At 37.6% G+C, this 21123-nt stretch overlaps 1 protein-coding gene across 1 annotated transcript; it reads left to right on the top strand.

The window, feature by feature from the left end:
• Positions 1–17892: 17892 nt before the first annotated feature.
• On the top strand, positions 17893–18945 carry TAS2R39 (taste 2 receptor member 39). Its single transcript, XM_032245214.1, has one exon. It carries the CDS (start codon positions 17893–17895, stop codon positions 18943–18945), a length of 1053 nt encoding a protein of 350 aa, XP_032101105.1.
• Positions 18946–21123: the final 2178 nt, after the last annotated feature.

The raw sequence follows: 21123 nt of genomic DNA, 5'->3' as shown, positions 1-21123 counted from the left end.
TTCAGCAAGCTGGATGGAATTGGAGACCATTATTCTAAGTGAAGTAACTCAGGAATGAAAAACCAAACATTGTTCTCACTCATAAGTAAGAGCTAAGATATGAGGACGCAGAGGCATAAGAATGATACAACGGACTTTGAGGACTCGTGGAAAGGGTGGGAAGGGGGCGAATGATAAAAGACTACACATTGGGTACGGGTACACTGCTCAGGTGATGGGTGCACCAAAATCTCAGAAATCACCACTAAAGAACTTATTCATGTTTGGGCGTGGTGGCTCACGCCTGTAATCCTAGCACTTTGGGAGGCCAAGGTGGGCAGATCACAAGGTCAAGAGATTGAGAACATCCTGGCCAACATGACGAAACCCTGTCTCTACTAAAAATACAAAAATTAGCTGAGCATGGTGGCACACTCCTGTAGTCCCAGCTACTCAGGAGGTTGAGGCAGAAGAATCACTTGAACCAGGGAGGCGGAGGTGGCAGTGAGCCGAGATCGCGCCACTGGACTCCAGCCTGGCAACAGAGCGAGACTTCATTTCAAAAAAAAAAAAAGCAGCACTTATTCATGTAACCAAACACTACCTATTCCCCAAAAACCCATTGAATAAAAACATATTTACAATTCTATTATCACATCTTTAATAATCATTTCTATTGTCATTAAATATCCCGTCAATGTTCAGATTTCTCAGATTGTTTGGTGGGGTGTGTGTGTGTGTGTGTGTGTGTGTGTGTGTGTGTGTGTTTGACTTATGATTCAAATAAAGTTGATAATCTTCTAAATCTTTAAATATCCATAAATAAATAAACAAAATAAAAAGAGTTCTCTGCTGCAGACAGCATGGCCTTGTTTCAGAAACCTATTGGTCTACCCAGCATCTCTCTCTCTCCCTGGGACTTACTAGAGACTATGCTCAGCATCATTAACCATGAATCTCTGTAGCTCCATAGGATCAGCCAGGTGATATGGCCAAAATAAAGGACAGCTTAAATCAAAGTTTGAACCTGTTCCAGAGCTTTTTTTTTCTCTAAATACCACTCCAAACTGGTATCTGTGAGTGAGCCACTAAAGCAACTGAATATATCATTGACAAGTACAGTAAATGCTGCCTCCGAAATTTAAGATCTCCCAAGCACTGTGCCTCCTTTTTAGTGACAGGTTGTTCAAGGTGCTGAGCTTTAAAAACTTCACTGATGTGGTAGGCCCTTAAATATTTTCACTGTGCATGTGTCTTGCTAGGATATCTAGAGTACTTGCCACTTCCTGCTCCTCAGATCCAACTACACAGTATCATCAATGTATGAACCAGGATTCTGTCCTGTGGATGTCAGGAGGATCAAGGGACCCATATTATTACAAAGTTAAATGTGGTCTCAAGGTAGAACTGTGAATGCATATGACTGTCCATGTAGGTGAATGTAAACTACTCATGTTTTTTTTCTGGTGGGAATTGAAAAAAATAGCATTCATCAGATTTAATAGCTGCATGCCAAATACCAGAGACTGTGTTGATTGTTTTTGTAAAGATATCACATCAGACCACAGCAGCTGTCAGTGGAGCTTTTTAAAATAGTTTACAGTAGCACCCCATGGTCTGTTTTCATCTATTTAATTTTGCGTGAGACAGATGGCTGAAATAACGGAGCTATAAAGCAGACCACCGCATGTGCATCCTTTAATTGTTTAAGAGTAGCACTTATCGCTATCATTCCAGTAGGAGGAATTGTGACTTACTCTCTTACCTGCAGGATGCAAATTCACAGGGCTCCATTTGGCCTTTCCAATTATAATAGTGCTTGCTCCACATGTCAGGGAATGGATATGAAAGTTCTGCATCTGTGGATTATATTCTTCTAAGTTATTCATTCAGGTGCCAGAGAAATGACCACAGGATGAGAAAAAAATGTACTCGCTGTGAAACGGACTTAGACTGCTACCCATTTATCACTTGGCTTCCATTAACTCTACTCTACCATTGAGGCCTTAATGAAATTTTGGTGTCAGCTGAGAACCATATCTAATATCTCTCTCTCTCTCTCTCTCTCTCTCTCTCTCTCTCTCTCACACACACACACACACACACACACACACACACACACACACACACACAATTGGGAGTGTCTCATTCCCAGATGCAGTTTTCCTAGTAAATGGCCATAAGTCTCTTTGGAGAAAGATAAAAGGAGTCTTTTCACGTACTATAAACATATGCTGTGTTACTCCATGGTCTCCCCTTTAATAAATACCCCATGTGGTAGGGCACAGTGGCTCATGCCTGTAATCCCAGCACTTTGGGAGGCCGAGGCAGGTGGATCACAAAGGTCAGGAGTTCAAGACCAGGCTGGCCAACATGGTGAAACCCTGTCTCTACTAAAAAGACAAAAGTTAGCCAGGGTGTGGTGGCACATGCCTGTAATCCCAGCTACTTGGGAGGCTATTGCAGGAGAATCACTTGGACCCAGGAGGCAGAGATTGCAGTGAGCCGAGATCATGCGACTGCACTCCAGTCTGGGCAACAGAGTGAGACTCCATCTAATAAATAAATAATAGATCATGCTTCTGAAAACTAACTCTGGTCTGGAAAGTAGGTGAAAAATTGTGACTTTTCTCTATATTTGCCAATATCAGCTTTCTGCTCAATCAATCTTGAATCTTTTGTATATTTAAGTCATACATTTCATTATTGCCTTTCCATTTACATTTCTCCTAGGAACATCATGGTCTATTAGCCATCACCAAATATCCCTGTGGGCCAAGACCTTCAGATTGTAATTTTCGCTTGTTTTTGCTGTTTTGCAGTTTTTGCCTATTTTGTGACTGCTGCCTATTTTGGCTCTTTTGTAATTGCTGTCATGGTAACTATGCCCCCCTTTTGCCTCTAACACTGTAGTGGCAATAGTAGGCCTCCACTGGCTCTGTATCCTATAATCCCCATTGATGCATAGGAACCCTACTTCAGAGAGGCATTGCCTGCCCAACTCTGACCTAAACAGGACAGTGACCGCCAAAATTCTCAGCAATTCCAGGGGCTCGCTCACCAGTACATTCCTAGCTGAACTACTGAAGTCTACATAATCTGGGATCTCTCAGGTAATAGAGCCACCCGGTTGGTTTTCTGGCCTTATATAATACATCCATTCTTACTTGCACACCTCATTATCTTGAATCCTTCCTTAGTACTCTGACAAAACAGTTTGAGCCTCTCCACATAATTTTCCTTAGTTCACAATATTTCCAAACTTCATAAAGTCACTCCACAGGAATATCAAAGGGGCTCCAGGCATCCTTTGTCAAGAACTTAAATCGTGGACAAAGGGAGAGTGTCTCTGTGGTCAGCAGCTTCCAAGATTCCTAATGATCTCTGCCTCCTGGTGTTCATGCCACTCTGTAATCTCCTTCTTGAGAGTAGCCTGAAACTATTAATATGACTTGCTTGCTTCCAACTGATAGAATTCGGCAAAAATGATGAAATGTTCTTATGTGATTACATAAGATGGTTACTTTTGCTTTCTCATAGACTCTCTCCCTTGCTAGGTTTGATGAAGCAAGCTGCCATTCTGAGAAGACCCAGATGGCAAGAAATTGAAGGTGGCCTTTGACCAACAGCTAGCAAGGAACTAAGGCCCTCAGTCCAAAACCCACAGGGAACTGAATGCTGCCAACAACCATGTGAGCTTGGGAACACGCCATTCCATAATTAAGCCTTCAGCAAGAGCACATCCCTGGCTAACACCTGGATTATAGCTTGTGAAAGATGCTGAAGCAGCGGACCCAGTTAAACTCTGCCCAAAATTCCTGACCCCAGAAACTGAAGATAATAAATGTGTGTGCATGTTTTTAAGACACTACATTTGTGGTAATTTATTATGCAGCAATAGATAACTAATACAACCTCTGTGTCAACAAATTCTTTCCAATTAATCTTATATCATGTTTTCTGTGACTCAAAATAGTCAAAATCCATTCCCAGGCATGTTCACCTCATTCCTGTTGATAAAAGTTAGCCAGCACTTTGGTGAGTAATCTTTTCCTTTCCATTACAGAGACGGTCCATCCTTTCTTGGACCACACTGATACTTGGCCCTAATGATTCTTTGAAATCAATGAGTTGAAACATGGGCAAATTTCAAGAACAAAGCAAAACATTATCTCAGATGAGATCTGTGCATGATCTCTATGCAAACGAAGTTTGCTTTTTTCTAGCAAACTTCAAAGGTTCAGGGAACCTGGGGATTCAATGTTCTTATGTGTGTCTATCCAAATTTCCCAGTCCCAAGCCCTAGAATACGTTTAGTCCTCACAAGAGTTCTAACTTTGTCACAGGAATCTTTGCCAAGGCTGTAAATTCAATCCTTTTAAAATCTGCCACCATTATAATGAAATCTTAGGCCTGATTTTCAGCATCCCTCATTTTCTGTAGGTGTACTGAATATTGCAAGAGATGAGAAACTTTTTAAACTGGTTGAAGACCTTCTGACATTAAAACTGTATTTTGAGTTGAACATTGACTTACCTGACTCTGTCATTTCTTCTGGGTTTCCATGACCACTCACAGCAGTCAAACAATGTCTCAATCTTTATAATTATCTTTAATTATAAGTATCCATGTATTAATAAAACACTACCAATACCCCATTCCAACCTATCCAAAGTTAAAGTTTTTTAGTTTGATATACTCTTGCTTGCCTATTTTCATGTTTGTTGCTGTGCTTTTGTTGTCATATCTAAGAAATCATTGTTAATCCCAATATGGAGAAGTATTTTCCCTGTGTTTTCTTCTAGGAGTTCTATAGTTTCAAGTCTTATGTTTAAATCTTCAATCTATTTTAACCTACTTTGAGTTTGTTTTTGTGTATGCTGTAAGATAATATTTCAGCTTTATTCTTTTGCATGTGAATATTCAATTTTCACAACACAATGTGTTGAAGAGAGTATCCTTTATCCATTATGTATACTTGGTATCCATGTCAAAGATCAGTTGACCATACATGAGTAGGTTTATTTCTGGGTTCTCTATCCTGTTACATTGGTCTATGTGTATGTGTTTATGTCAATATCATATTGTTTAAATTACTGTAGCTTTGTAATATATTTTGAAATCACAAAGTATGATGCCTCCAACTTTGTTCTTTCTCAAGAGCACTTTGGCTATTTGGGGTCTTTTGTGGTTTCATATAAATTTTTAGATCATTTCTCTATTTTTATTAAAAGTGCCATTGGGATTGAATGAGGATAGCATTGAATCCATATATTGCTTTGGATGGTATGGATATTTTCACAACATTAAGCTTTCCAATCCATGAACACAGGATATTTTTCCATTTATTTGTATCTTCTTTAGTTTTATTCATCAATGTTTTAATGTGTGTATATATATCCTTTGCCTTCTTGGTTTGGTTTATTTCTATTTTACTACCTTTGATGCTTTTGTAAGTGGACTTGTTTTCTTAATTTCCTTTTCAGATGGTTCATTGTTAGTATATAAAAACTCAACAAATTTTCATACGTCAATTTTGTATCCTGTAAGTTTAATGAATTTATTCATTCTAAGTTTTTTGGTAGTGTCTTTGGGATTTTCTACATATGGTATCATGTCACCTATGAAAAAAATACTTTTACTTCTTCCTTTCTGATTTCATTTGAATGCCTTGTGATTTGATTTAAATGCCTTGTATTTCTTTTTCTTGCCTAATTGATGTGGTTAGAACTTCCAGTACTGTATTAGTCCATTTTCACATTGCTGTAGAGAACTATCTGAGACTGAGTAATTTATGAAGAAAATATGTTTAATTGGCTCACTGTTCTGCAGGCTTAACAGAAAACGACTTGGCTGGAGTGGGTCTCAGGAAACTTACAATCATGGCAGAAGGAAAAGGGGAAGCAAGGACCTTCTTCTTATGGTGGCAGGAGAAACAGTGAGGGGAGAAGTGCTATACACTTTAAGCCATCAGATCTCATGAGAACTCACTCACTATCAGGAGAACAGCAAGGGAGAGATCCCCACCCATAGTCCAGTCACCTCCCACCAGGTTCCTCCTCTAATTCAACATGAGATTTGGCTGGGGACACAAAACTCATGTTGATCTTAGAGGAAAGGTTCTCTGTTTTTCACCCCCGTGTATAATAGTAGCTGCTGGTTTGTCATATATGACCTTCATTATGTTGAGGAAAAATTCTCCTGTACCCAGTTTGTTGAGGGTTTCTATCAAACTATAAACTTCTGCACAGCAAAGGAAACAGTCAATAGAAGTGAAAGGCGACCTGTGGGATGGGATAAAGTAGTTGCAAATCATATGTCTGATAAGGGTTTAATATCCAAAAATAAAAATAAAAAACTCCTACATCTCAATAGCAGTAAGTAAATAAACAAATAATAATTACAAATGAAGAAAATATTTGAATTGCTATTTCTCCAAAGGAGACATACGAATGGCTAACAGGCATATAAAAAGGTGTTCAACATAACTAATCATCAGGGAAATGCAAATCAAAACCACAATGAGATGGCATTTCACATCTGTGATAGTGGCTATTATAAAAAAAAATGGAAGGTAAGTGCTGCGGGGGAGGAGGTAATATTGGAATGTTATACACTATTGGTAAGAATGTAAAATTTGTAAAGATGAAAAACAGCATGAAGCTTCCTTAAAATAAAAATAGAACTACCATATGATCCAGCAATCTCATTTCTGCATATGTATCCAAAAAAGTGAAATCAAAATCTTGAAGAGATACCTGCACTTCATGTTCACTACAGGATTATTTACAATAGTTAGGATATAGAAACAACCAATGGACAAATGGGTAAAGAAATTATGATAAAACTCTCAACAATTTCTTTATTTGTCATAAATTTATATATATAGAATATTATGCAATGTTCATATATATAAATATATAAAGAATATCATATGGGATATTACTCAGCCTTAAAAAAGGAAGGAAATAGTGGCCAGGCACGGTGGTTTATGCCTGTAATTACAGCACTCTGGGAGGCTGAGATGGGTAGATCACCTGAGGTCGGGAGTTCAAGACAAGGCTGGCCAATATGGAGAGACTTCATCTCTACTAAAAATACAAAAAATTAGCTGGGCATGGTGGTGCACACCTGTAATCCCAGCCACTTTGGAGGCTGAAGCAGGAGAATTGCTTGAACCCGGGAGTCAGTGGTTGCAGTGAGCCGAGATCATGCCACTGCGCGCCAGCCCGGGTGACAGAGTTAGATTCCATCTCCAAAAAGCAAAACAACAAAACAAAAAAAATAAAGAAGGAAATACTATCATATGCAAAAACATGAATGAACCCGGAACCAGGAGAATATTTTACTAAATGAAATAAGCCAGGCACAGAAGAACAAACACTGCAAGAGTCCACTTACAGGAGGTAACTAAAATATCAATCTCATAGAAACAAAGATAGAACTATGGTCTTGCACTCCAAGAGATTCCCCAAGGTTGGAGTTACAGGTGTGCAAATAAGGTCAGAGCTATTGTTAGTCCCTTGTCCATCCCTCGAACACTACCATCCCTGTGCCCTCTGAGCAATTTCAACCTGCCGTATCTGCCTCTCTGTGCTGGTAGACTTCTACCAGAGATAGGAAAGGTCATTTTGCCCACAAACGGCAGACTAGAATGGTAGGTGGGGATGGGGCCACTACAAACCCTGAAGAATAGCCCTCAACCAAGGATGGGAAAATTGATATGGATGAACTCAGGCTTTTCTGCCTCTGAGGTGTGGGAACTATGAGTCACACATTTCACAGCACTTGCCAGAGATTCCCCTCAAGATGAAGCTTCAGTGTTCCACTGTGGTAACTGGCCTAATAATGTACCTTTATTTTTTTAAAATCATATTGCCCTGAGTATTAAAAAAGAAAACTAAAAACTGAAAAATACTTCTATTCAAATCTTGGGCTTAAAGTCTGTCCCTGGAGGAACCCAAGCTAAAATAAGTTTCGGCATGTTCAAGAATGATGGTTACTAAGGAAAGACAGCGGAGCCCCAACAGCAACTCCTCCAGGAAGGAAGAGAAGAAAAGGAAAACTATTGCATCAAATCAGGTATCAGCGGCAATACATGGTTACAAGACATTTGATATGTTTCTTTTGGTGTAGGCATTTCAGCTAAGGTCACATTTTTATGGTCCTTGGCAAGAAAATCAAAATTTTATAAAACCCATTATAATTTTAGTCTTGTGTTAGGGTCAGAAATGAAAAGACATCATTTTGAAAGAAAACTACATATAAGCAGGAGTCAAGTGTTTATCAAAAATGTACACACCTGAAAGAGCTGCAACTCACAGAAACAAAGTATCTGCAATACCAACAATATCAGCCCTAGGCAAGAACCCTGGCTCTTCACTGGAAAACCGCAGCACCGGGAAGAAGGGTCTGAAACACGGTGAAACTGCTAGACAGGAGGGTGACTGTGGAGAACGGAGAGGCTCCCTGGTTCAAGATGAAACACCAGACCCAAACTGTAAGACACAACATAGAAACCTAATGCTGAGCTACTGTTAAACTAATAGTATAATCTTAAAAGAGGCAGACATTTTTCAAAGGGGCAGAAATAAAAATAAATAAACAGGAAAAATAACCAATTGGAAATTTTGCAAGGGAAAAAGATATTCACTGAAGGTTTTAAAGACACAAATAAAAGGAATAAACTGTGAAATGGACCCAATAAAGAACACGGTTGTAAATTAGAATAAAATGTTAAAGAATTTTGTTAGAGCCAGAGAAATTTCCCATAAGTATATTAGTCTATGCCTTTTGCTCCAATGCCCTCTCTAGATTTAGCATTTGTCCTCTAACTTTAATTTTTAGTCTGCTCCGTTAAAATATGACAGGAAGGATTTAGCACTTTCATTTTGTATTCCAACTTCTGCCAAGGTCTTTTCTAGTAGTATATGAGCTACTCCCCTAAAAACCCAGCTGGATGTTCCCTATAGTTTCTATGAACAGAAGGACGCTAAAACCTCTTTTTGAAGGACACTATCCAGGGAACTTGCTGCAAAAATAAAGTTCACTCCTAAGCAAGTGGCTCAGGATAGCCATCTCACTGCAGCCATAGATGGTAATGCGAAAGTAAACAACGTTGCTGCCAGGGCCAGTCCCACTCAGCAGCCCTGTCATGGCTCTTGCTATGACCTGAGAACTCCATGAAACCTTCAGACCACTAATTGAAGAGAACAGTGGGGGAAAATGAGAAATTATAGCTTAGCTGTACAGGAAAAGTAAGTAGGAAATAGAGGTTGAGCAGTCCCATCACAGAACAGATATAAAGAGAGGTCTGACTGTTCCTGTGATGATAATTTGTCATTTTTTGTAAGGCGTAAGTCTACAACTACTTATTTTATTATTTGACTTTTTTTTTTCAATCAAGTTTTTGGCATAATGAGCTCCAGAAAACAAAATGTATGATAATGAAAATTAACTAGTGAATTTTCATTTTTCAAGGAAGTTAATGATGAACATGTAACTTGCACAATATGTTTGTTGACATTTACCATCTATCATAATGGCTATTGAGAGGGGAGTCCCCCTCGCTTCCTTCTGTTTCCTGATGCCCACCCCCTCCCTCCCCTCCCCTCTGGTCCATATATGACAAGCCCACAACTAACATCATCCTCAATGATGGAAAACTAAAAGCTTTCTCTCTAAGATCAGGAACAAGACAAAGATGTACACTTTACCACTTCTTTAAACATAGTATTGAAAGTCCTAGATGGAGCAATTAGGCAAGAAATAAAAGACTTCTAAATGGGAAAGAAAGAAATATAATTCCAAGGTATACATTTTTAATTCCAAGATTTTTTTGTGCCTGTACAAAAAAGGAACTGAAACCTACTAATATGTTAATCCATCAGTAGAAGAAAAAATTCCCAATTACATGATGTCAATTTTATATCAATTTTACCAGTCTTTCAAATAGAAAAATGAGTTAATTCAAATAATGGTTAGATTGTGTTCATCCAACACACGAAGTAAAAGTAAAGCTTTTAAAAGTTCTTTCTGGCCGGGCACGGTGGCTCAAGCCTGTAATCCCAGCACTTTGGGAGGCCGAGGCAGGTGGATCACGAGGTCAAGAGATCGAGACCATCCTGGTCAACAGGGTGAAACCCCGTCTCTACTAAAAGTACAAAAAATTAGCTGGGCATGGTGACGCATGCCTGTAATCCCAGCTACTCAGGAGGGTGAGGCAGGAGAATTGCCTGAACCCAGGAGGTGGAGATTGCGGTGAGCCGAGATCGCGCCATTGCACTCCAGCCTGGGTAACAAGAGCGAAACTCCGTCCCAAAGGAAAAAAAAAAAAGTTCTTTCTAACCAAGTGCAGTGGCTCACGCCTGTAATCTCAACATTTTAGGAGGCCAAGGCAGGTGGATCACCTGAGGTCAAGTGTTCAAGACCAGCCTCACCAACATGGTGACATCCCACCTTTACTAAAAATACAATTAGCTGGGTGTGGTGGTACACACCTGTAATCCCAGCTACTCAGGAGGCCGAGGCAGGAAAATCACTTGAACCTGGGAGGCGGAGGCTGCAGTGGGCCAAGATTGTGCCACTGCACTCCAGGCTGGGTGACAGAGTGAGGCTCTGTCTCAAAAAAAAAAAAAAAAGTTATTTCTGTTAAAGATGAAATATCTGACCTTTTAGTATGTACTATTGAAACTCATTTAAAAAGTAAAATTTTAAATTATTTGTTTTGCAGTTAGTTACAAACACAAGTTTTAGTGGGGCACAGTGTCACAGTAAAAACTTAGGGTCTTACTAAATTAAGAAATCTGTGAAATATAAAAACAATTGAAATCTTTTGTGGTACAAACATAAATAAAAATATTCAAGCAATCAGAGATACTTTATCAATCAAAACACAAGCTATAATTGATAAACTTTGCAAACTTTTTTATGTAGACAGAATAACTGACCTACTAAGCTTATATGATGAATTTCATCTTGAATACTAAAAACACTTCAGCATAGCAATACATGCATTCTCTCTTTTTGCTCCCTCTCATCAATCATTCTTTACATATGTTTTGAGTCTTTGAAGAAGTACTTTGTAAATGAACCAAAATTTCTTACAATTATATTGAATGTTTCCATAAACAATTTCTCTAAATTTTGATTGCTTTTGTGGAAAATTAGGGGGAAATATATAATCAAAGTATTAAACAAATGGAGCAAAAATGCTTCAGGTTTTAAAGCTTTGAGAAAATCACAATGATTAAAACACAACTTACAAATGGGAAGACACTGAATAATAACATTTATCCCTATAGAAGTAAGAAAGAAACTAAACAAATTAAGCCATGCATGCTCAGTGATGGAGAAGATAAATTTAAAAATTTAAAAATTATGCTAGAATATCTCATTTTTCTGGAAAGAACATTTGGGTGTAGTTACTATTTTTGATTGGATAAATAGATATTCTGTTATAATAAAGTTAAATTGAAGACTAGGCTTTGCACAATTTCGATCTGGCAAAACATTTAAAGGAATCACTAATAGAGAAAATATATTTGATTATTTTTGTCATAAAATATTTTAAAGAAAGGTTTTCTGAATGGAAGCTAAAATATTTACATAATTCAGTTTTTAAAAAGTTACAATTGAGAATAGCCTCCACGTAGCAGAACTTAAACTTAGCACACACTAGTTATCTCAACCTATAAAGAACTATTTTCTCAATATCAGAGAAGAGTCCATTGAGGTGTCAATAATTTCAAATGTGTTAACCATAAAATGCAACTTAAAGGAATACTGTAGGCAATTTCATAAAAATAAGAGCAATCAAAACAGGTATTTTTTAAAAATACATTATTCAGAAAAAATATCAATGACATGGTATCAGAAATAAATATAACTAAAAAGCTCATTAAAGTACATTAATAAAGGCCAGGCATGGTGACTTATTCCTGTAATCTCAGTACTTTGGGAAGCCAAGGCAGAAAGACTGCTTGAGCCCAGGAGTTTGAGACCAGCCTGGGTAACATAGGGAGACCTCATTCCTATAAAAAATACAGAAATTAGCCGGGCATGCTGATGTACGCCTGTAGTGCCAGTTACCGGGCTGAGGTGGGAGAGCCACTTGATCCCAAGAGGTGATGGTTGTAGTGAGCCAAGATCACGCCACTGCACTCCAGCCTAGGCACAGAGCAAAACCCTGTTTAAAATGTTCTTTTTAATTTTAAATTTAAAAATACATTAATATATAATAAAAATATTGTCTACTTATTTTTAATGTTCAGTGAATACAAAGAAGTTCTTTTTTTTTTTTTTTTTTGCTTTAGAGGGCAGGATATATAGTTTTTAGAAAGTTTTTATAGAATGCTTTTAGAATAGATCTACTTTATCAGACTACCAACAAGTAATAAAAGCAATTTTAGCCAATAAATGTGTATTTTAAATAATTATATAATTTTAATTATTCTTGCACTCTTTTTACTCTCAAAAGTATTTCATTTGCATGGTAAATTACATGGGTACCTTCAGAATATAAAATACAGAGACAAAAATATTAAAAACTTGCAAAAACAGTTAAGAAAAACTGAGTCTAACTGTAATTCCAGGTAAAGAGAATGGAAGAAAAGTCTGAGAAGCAGTATGTAAAGATATAACTGCTGCGCCAGGTGCAGTGGCTCACGCCCAACACTTTGGGAGGCCAAGGTGAGTGGATCACTTGAGGTCAGGAGTTTGAGACCAGATTGGTCAACATGGTAAAACACTGTTTCTACTAAAAATACAAAAATTAGCCAGGCATGGGCGTGCACCTGTAATCCCAGCTACTTGGGAGGCTGGGGCTGAGGCAAGAGAATCAGTTGAACCCAGGAGGCAGAGTTTTCAGTGAGCAGAGATCTCACCACTGCACTCCAGCCTGGGTAACAGAGCAAGACTCCATGTCGAAAAAGAAAAAAGAAGGAAAAAGATACAATTACTGAAAGTTTTTCCATTTAAAAAAATATAGACAATGTTATATCTAGAGCCCCTTCTGAATGCCAAGCAAAACATATTAAATAATAATAATAATAAAGTCCAAACTACATTCATAGTAGAAAAACTGTAGAAAATTAAAGAAAAACAATCTTAAAATTAACCACAGTTATTGCTGAAAAGAATTTGCTCATTTTTCCAGAGGCTCCACTCACAGCAAAACAACTCTGAAAAGCATGAAGCAAATTGGAGGATTCACACTGACTTCAAGACTTATTATAACATTACAATAATTAAATGGTGTGTTTTTTACAAAAGGATGGATAGATAGATAGATAGATAAAACAGAAGAGACAGTGGAGAGATAGACCCACACAAACATAGTCAACTGATACTTGACAAGAGATGCAAGTCAATGTAATGGAGAAAGGATGCTTTTGACAACAAATGTTGTGGAACAATTGGATATTCATATACTAAAAATTAAAAACACCCAATCTGGACACATTCCTCATATCTTACACAAAAATTAATTCTAAATAGATCATCAACATAAATATGAAAGCTAAAATTATATAACTTCTCAAAGAAAACATGTATAGCTTTGGGTCTGGCACATTTTTATGACCAAATACCAAAAGCACAATCCACAAAAGAAAAATTGATAAATTGAATTTTACCAAAATTTAAAACTTGTATTCTGTGAAAAACATTAAGAGACTGGAAGGATATGTCATACATATATACATATGTGTGTACATCTCTATATATGCATATTTAAAGGTGAGTTTATGAAGTGTTAACTCACACCATCACTAGGTCCTACAATAGGCCATCTGGAAGCTGAGGAGCAAGGAGAGCCAGTCCAGGTTCCAAAACTGAAGAACTCGGAGTCCAGTATTTCAGGGCAGGAAGCATCCAGCACAGGAGAAAGATGGAGGCTAAGCCAGTCTCTCTTTTTTACATTTTTCTGTCTGCTTCATATTTGCTGGCAGCTGATTAGATGATGCCCACCAGATTAAGGGTGGGTCTGCCTTTCCCAGCCCACTGGCTCAAATGTTAATTTCCTTTGGCAACACCCTCATAGACACACCCAGGATCAATACTTTGTATCCTTCAATCCAATCAAGTTGACACCCAGTGTTAACCATCACAACAAGCATATGAACAGATGCTCAACATCACTAGTCATTAGGGAAATGCAAATTAAAATTACAAAGAAATACCACTACAAATTTTTAAATGATTAAAAATTTTTAAAAAACATTTGACAATACCGAGTGCTGGTAAAAATGTGAAGCAACTGGAAAACTCTCATACATGGCTGGTAATAGCATAAACTGCTCTAGAAAACAGTTTGGTAGTTTCTTACAAAGTTAAATACCTAGATCCTGGTGTGCAAATGCCATTCTCCAATAAAAGAATTAAGACTCCTTGAATAAATGGTTAATTCCAATGTTGGGGTGGGAAAAATGTGAGTTTGGAACATACCATGTTGCCAGAAACTTAGGAAGTTCTTATGAAAAAAAAATGGAGTCATATTTAAAAGACATAAGAACCAATCTGAAACAGTTCCCAATTGCCAAAACTTCAGCAGGTTGAGTAAAAAATAATAACAGTATTGGAGTGTGACAGAAATACAAAATTTAACATAAAAATCAGCGAGTGCACAGGAACACAAATAAATGCTTGATGAAGTAAATAAATGGGAGAGAAGGAACAATTCTTTCTTAAAGAAGAATTCTAATTAATAAAGGTGATGGGAAAGAGGAAAACAAAAAATTATAATGCCACCCTAACGTTAATTGCTGCAGGCAGCATGCCCTCATGAATACTCAAATTAGTGGACAAGAGTTTTAAGAAAAACAAGATATTTGCATAGCTTCAAAGTATCTCCTACAGAATCCTTCTGTGGTGGTAATTAAAATATGTCCACAAATTCATCAAGAGTTCTCCTCTGGCAGGTGAAGTTTCATTCATCTCCCCCACTGAGTGTGGGGCCAGACTTACTTATAATTGATAGAGTATAAAAGGAAAAAAAAAGAGTAACTTTATGGTGGAGAGACCTGTCAGATATCACCTTAACTAAGTGATTATGTTAACATCACCAGTAAAAGTCATTGACATCACATGTCCCTGAAGTCAGAGGGGCACATCATCTCTGTGGTATTCTTCCCAAAATCCATTAACCTAGTCTAATTATGAGAAAACGTAAGACAAATCTAAATCAAGGAATACTGTAAAATACCTGACCAGGACTCTTCAAAACTGTCAATGTCATAAAAGAAAAGAAAAGACCAAGAATTTGTTTCCAATTGAAAGAGACGAAAGAAACAATGATTAATTACACGTGGTGTCCTGGACTGGCTCTTGAAACAGAAGAAAGGACATTAGTGGAAAAACTAGAAAAATCCAAACGAAGTCAAAAGTTGAGCTGATAGTATTGTAACAATGCCGGTTTCCTACTTTTGATCATTGCACCATGATTATGTAAGATGTAAAAATTAGTGGAAGCGGAGTGAAGGGTGTATGAAAATTCTCTGTATTATCTTTACAACTCATCGCTATGTCAAAAGTTATTTCACAATAATAAGTTAAAAATATAACCAAAATAAACTGGACTTTTAAAAGCTATTCCCTATGTCCTTAATGGGTCAGAATTTTCTTCATGAGCTTTCCTTAATTATTAGGTTGGTGCACAAGCAATTGTGGTTTTCGCTTTTTAAGTAATGACAAAAACTGCAATTACTTGTGCACCAACCTAATATTAGAAACACCCACTTGAATCTATCCGACATGTATTTAGGAAATTGGATGTGCCATTTAGGAACTGGTCCAACAGTGTTACTTTAAGAAGATCATCTTTTCACCCAGAAAGGTTATTTCATCCCCCCTCAGATTGTCCCTGGAAATTTCCATGAATGAAACTTTCCATTGCAGGAAGCACCTCTTTCATAAGCTGTGGCAAGCAGAACGTCTTCTGCAATGCCTTTGGTGTTTGTGGCCCCAGCTCCTGCCCACGGCCTCTGCAGCACCCCACACTGTGAAGCCAGACCCTGTCTGAGCTCTTTCTCATCCTGCTGCTCTGTCTCTGCTTCCCCTTCCTTTGTCCTCTCTGTCGCCCACGAGTGTTTCTTACATAGACGTTCTCCACAGTCTGCTGTGTTCTCACTCATCCTCACTGTTTATACTCTGACCCTCAATTTAGGCATAGGATCTGCAGATTTTCAAATCTGAGGAGAGGCGGAACAGCCGTTTCTCCTCATGTCTCTCATAAAGAGCTTCTCTGAGCTGATGGTCTTCATAAGGCCATTCATTAACCCAGCATTATGCACTGCCTCCTGTGTGTCAGGCACAGGCTAGGAGCTGGGAGTGGGATACAAGGATAAGCAAATCAAATGAGGAGGGACGAAACAGCCTCTTAAGGGACCATGTACTGTTTCTCCTCACACTCTGGGAAGCCTGGATCAGCAGAAGTCGGAGAAAGTCAGTGGCAAAAAAAATCGTCTTTAAAACCAAACTGAAGGTCCTGAGATACTACAGGCCTGCTTGTGCAAATGGGTAGAAACAAGCAGAGAGAAGCAGTTACCTTTTATGCTGTATTCAAGGGAAATATTTGTTCAGGAATACAGATTTTCAAATGAGATGCTAAAATTCATAACCACTCACCTAAAATCATTAATCAAGCCAGAAAACTTTTAAAAGTTCTTGCTTTGTTTTTAAAAAGCTTTAAGTAAAAACCAAATGTAGAGATTTTCTGAGACTTCTCACCTGTCAACCTTAGAATTACTTCATCATTATTTCAGAGTTATATACATTCATAAAAATTAATTTACTCTGAAATGAAAAGTCCATTTTATCATTATGTGTCCAATGCTGATGTTTTAAAATCAGAAAAAACTTCCCTAAGATAAAAGTGATACTTTTTGCCTTTCTTTTGGTCTTAATATTCCAAAATTAGATGAATTGGAGCATTGCTTTTACTCTCAGGTTCATTAGCTTACCTTAGGGAGTTTTTCCTTCAACTCTTATTTTCCTAGTTTTGCTTAAAATGAAAGGTGAGAGAGAGAGAGAGAGAGAGAGAGAGAGAGAGAGAGAGAGAGTGTGTGTGTGTGTGTGTGTGTGTATGATCCTGTGTATGATCATTTAGGTATAATTAAATTTATTACCTCTCAAGTAATTTACTTTGAAAAGAGAGTCCTATCTCTTGAAAATTAGTGTCTTCTTGCTTTACTGATTTTTCTTTAAAGGGTGAGGACATAAAAGGCTACCAGGAAAAAAATATCACAGTCGAATCAACCCTGCATTTAGTCTTAAGCACACAAAAGAATCCACAGGTTGAGGTAGCATAACATAGTGGGTAAGGAGAGGAACTCTAGGACCACGTGACTTGGGTTTCAATCCCAGTTCTATCACTTTCTAGTTGTGTGACGTTGGCCAAGTTATTTAACCTCTGTATGCCTCAGTTTCTTCATCTGCAAAACGGAGGTAATAAAAGTACATGCCATGCTCATAAGGCTGTTGTGAAGTTTAAATGTAGTAATTATAAATAAATCACTTGAACATTTCCTAGCACAAAATACAAAGTGCATTTGTGTGCGTGTGTGTGTGTGTGTGTGTGTGTGTGTGTGTGTGTGTAGCAGTTACTATTTTCAATCATTTTCTGCAGTCACAAGGTGAAACTAAGTTAAATGATGACTCAGTCAACCAATGTTCAGATTAACTGAAGCTACCAAAGGACATGGACCTCAGTACCATGTTAGCTGCTTTTAAAGAGAGTGTACTCAAGCACTTCCCTGGGCCTCATTATTGAACGAATACCAACATGTTCAAAAATAGGGAGAGGATTAGAAACAAAATCCTTCCAACATTTGCATCTCTAGATGTAGAGCTAAGGATTCTGAAATAAACAAATGGAGTGAATTTGGAAATGATGCATCAACTGCTTCCTCCTATGACATGAATACTGGGAGTTATCAAGAATCTGCCAACCAAACACTAGGGAGATATTTTCCTCCAGACACCAAAGAGAAGCAACAGCTCAGGATGACTAAACTCTGCGATCCCCCAGAAAGTAAATTGTCACCATTTCTCATCACCTTACTGTTAGCAGTTTTACTTGCTGAATACCTCATCGGTATCATTGCAAATGGATTCATCACAGCTATACATGCAGCTGAATGGGTTCAAAATAAGGCAGTTTCCACAAGTGGCAGGATCCTGGTTTTCCTGTGTATATCCAGAATAGCTCTCCAAAGCTTCATGATGTTGGAAATTACCATCAGCTCAAACTTCCTAAGTTTTTATTATGAAGATGCTGTATATTATACATTCAAAATAAGTTTTATATTCTTAAATTTTTGTACCCTGTGGTTTGCTGCCTGGCTTAGTTTCTTCTACTTTGTGAAGATTGCCAATTTCTCCTACCCACTTTTCCTCAAGTTGAGGTGGAGAATTTCTGGATTGATGCCCTGGCTTCTATGGCTGTCCGTGTTTATTTCCTTCAGTCACAGCATGTTCTGCATCAACATCTGCACTATGTATTGTAACAATTCTTTCCCTATGCATTCCTTCAACTCCACTAAGAAAAAGTACTTCTCTGAGACCAATGTGGTCAGCCTGGCTTTTTTCTATAACCTGGGGATTGTGGTTCCTCTGATCATGTTCATCCTGGCAGCCACCCTGCTGATCCTCTCTCTCAAGAGACACACCCTATACATGGGAAGCAATGCCACAGGGTCCAGGGACCCCAGTATGGAGGCTCACATGGGGGCCATCAAAGCCACCAGCTACTTTCTCATTCTCTACATTTTCAATGCAGTTGCTCTGTTTATCTACCTGTCCAACATCTTTGACATCTACAGTCTGTGGAATATTTTGTGCCAGATCATCATGGCTGCCTACCCTGCCAGTCATTCAATTCTACTGATTCAGGATAACCCTGGACTCAGAAGAGCCTGGAAGCGGCTTCAGCTTCGACTTCATCTTTACCCAAAACAGTGGACTCTGTGACCAGCACCCAAGAAGACCACAGGACCTAGATGTCTCTCTTCTCTCCTCTTTTCTTCTCCAACCCTGATCTGACCCTTTCATCTGATGTGGTTTTTTATACAGGAGACTGATCATTTCTCTTTTGCTTCATGGGTACAATCTTAGTGGTGCTTGTCATATTCTTTACCTGAGCCCTCTACCTCCGCTGGCTCTGTCTAAAGCAGTAATTCTATGCACTGGTTACACATTAGAATCTCTAGGGTTCATTTTTTAAAATACCAATCTTCATACCCAATCTCAGCTCTATTAAGTCAGAATTTCTAGTGTTAGAACTTAGACAATTGTCTAAGTTCTCCAGGTGATTCTGCTGTGCAGCAGGGTTGTATAGCCACCAAAATAGAAGAATGTTCTGAAACCTGAGTTTCTGACAACTCTCTTTCTCTCTCCACATGCCTTTTAAACACATTTAGATTACTTGGGAAGTTTTCTGAGCAGAAATTTAAAATGCATTTATCTCCATCTTCCAAAGATATAACCAAAATGATGTGGAACTATCAAAATTAATAATGCATAAAACATCTTTCAACCTAAAAATTACTAAGAATTTTTTTCTAAGCATGGTTGGGTATACATAAGCAAAAATATGTGCGAGAGGATCTTCATAGCTGCACTATTCATTCATGAGGGGAATTGAATGTCTGAAATGAATATTATGTTAATCTTTTTTAAATGAGATAGATGCAGGTATCCTGAGATGAAAAGATTTCCAATACATAGTACAAAAAGCAAGGAGATATTTTATGATTCCTTTTGTATTTCTTTTTTTCATAATATTTATATATTTGTGTGCATATATATGTACATACAGTTTCTGGACAAATATACCAAAAACCAATTCACAAAGGGCTTCTGCGTGGTGTCATTGGGTATCTGGGGAATAAATGAAATAGTTACAATTTATTTTATGCCTTTACGCATTGTTTGAGCTACTTAGAACACATATTCACTAATTTCAAAATTTTGAAAGATTTATATTGATTTTTATTAGAAAGAGAAATGGTAAGTAAAAAAGATTTGAGAGAAAGGATTGTGCACATTGATTTATTGATGGACTCTCTCACTATTGGTTTTTATTAAAAATGCAAACAAATCACAAATTAAGCATTAAGCGAATCACTCTCCTATCACTACCTCTTATTTTTCCATTTTATTTGCTCAAGGGTTGCCATGGAAACATCACAGGCTTTCAATCCATTGACACCTCTATATTCTCTGTCCCTCTATCAGGCCTCTCCTCTCTTCTTTTCATATTCAGTTTGGATTATTGGTCAATCATTATACTTACCCTTCAAAAATATCTTTGACATTTACAGATGAAATGAGCTGCATCTGTGATTTGCTTTAAAATAATCCAGCACAGGGCAAAGGAGTAGAGAATGGGGAGGTTTAGATTATTCTTATGTTAATGCTTTTTTAAAACAAGGCTTCTGGCATGTGAAGTTCTTCATACATTCTATTTCAGAATATGTTTGAAAATTTCCATAATATAATTTTTACATAAATGAATCATACAATAACTCTGATTTTCTGATGCTCCTAAATGTGAAATAATCCCACATTTAAATGACTATTTAACATTCTGTGTTTGCTTCTAAGCCGCTGAGTGTTACTCGAGAGTATTTCATAACTGGATGAGCTCAAGTTCCTACAAATTCATGCTCTTCAGCCTCAAATAAGTAACTTCATTGAGCATTTCCATCCCATATTTCCCTAGAGAAGTCACTCATTAAGTCTCCACAGTGACTATCTCACATCTTTTCCACAGTCTTCAAACCTTCAACCTCTCTTCTCCCTGACCCATTTCAGCCCTTGAAATCTTTGACAGGCAACAATAGGACAATCCTCTTTTTCCCATTAGCAAATCTACTAATCCACCAATTTCTGCCTATGTCCCCAATATTTCAATAGAAAGAGTGCTTTCAATGAAAGCAAATTATTAGACACATTTTAACTATGTTCTCCTCCCTCTATATATTTTCTTCCTCCAAGTTTCACTTTTCTATGTGTTTTGGTTTCTTTTCTTTCATGATTGAGTCTTTCCTTAAATATCTGATGATCTTTGAATGTCAGCACTAAAAAGTCAATTGCCAAATTTTAAAAATTCATTTTTAAACATCTTTTAGAATATAAAATTTATAT

Source organism: Sapajus apella, unplaced genomic scaffold (assembly GCF_009761245.1).
Source record: "Sapajus apella isolate SASKATOON/1434 unplaced genomic scaffold, GSC_monkey_1.0 scaffold56, whole genome shotgun sequence".
NCBI lineage: Eukaryota > Metazoa > Chordata > Mammalia > Primates > Cebidae > Sapajus > Sapajus apella.
The sequence above is the reverse complement of the archived record's forward strand: the minus strand, read 5'-3'. Positions and strand labels throughout refer to the sequence as shown.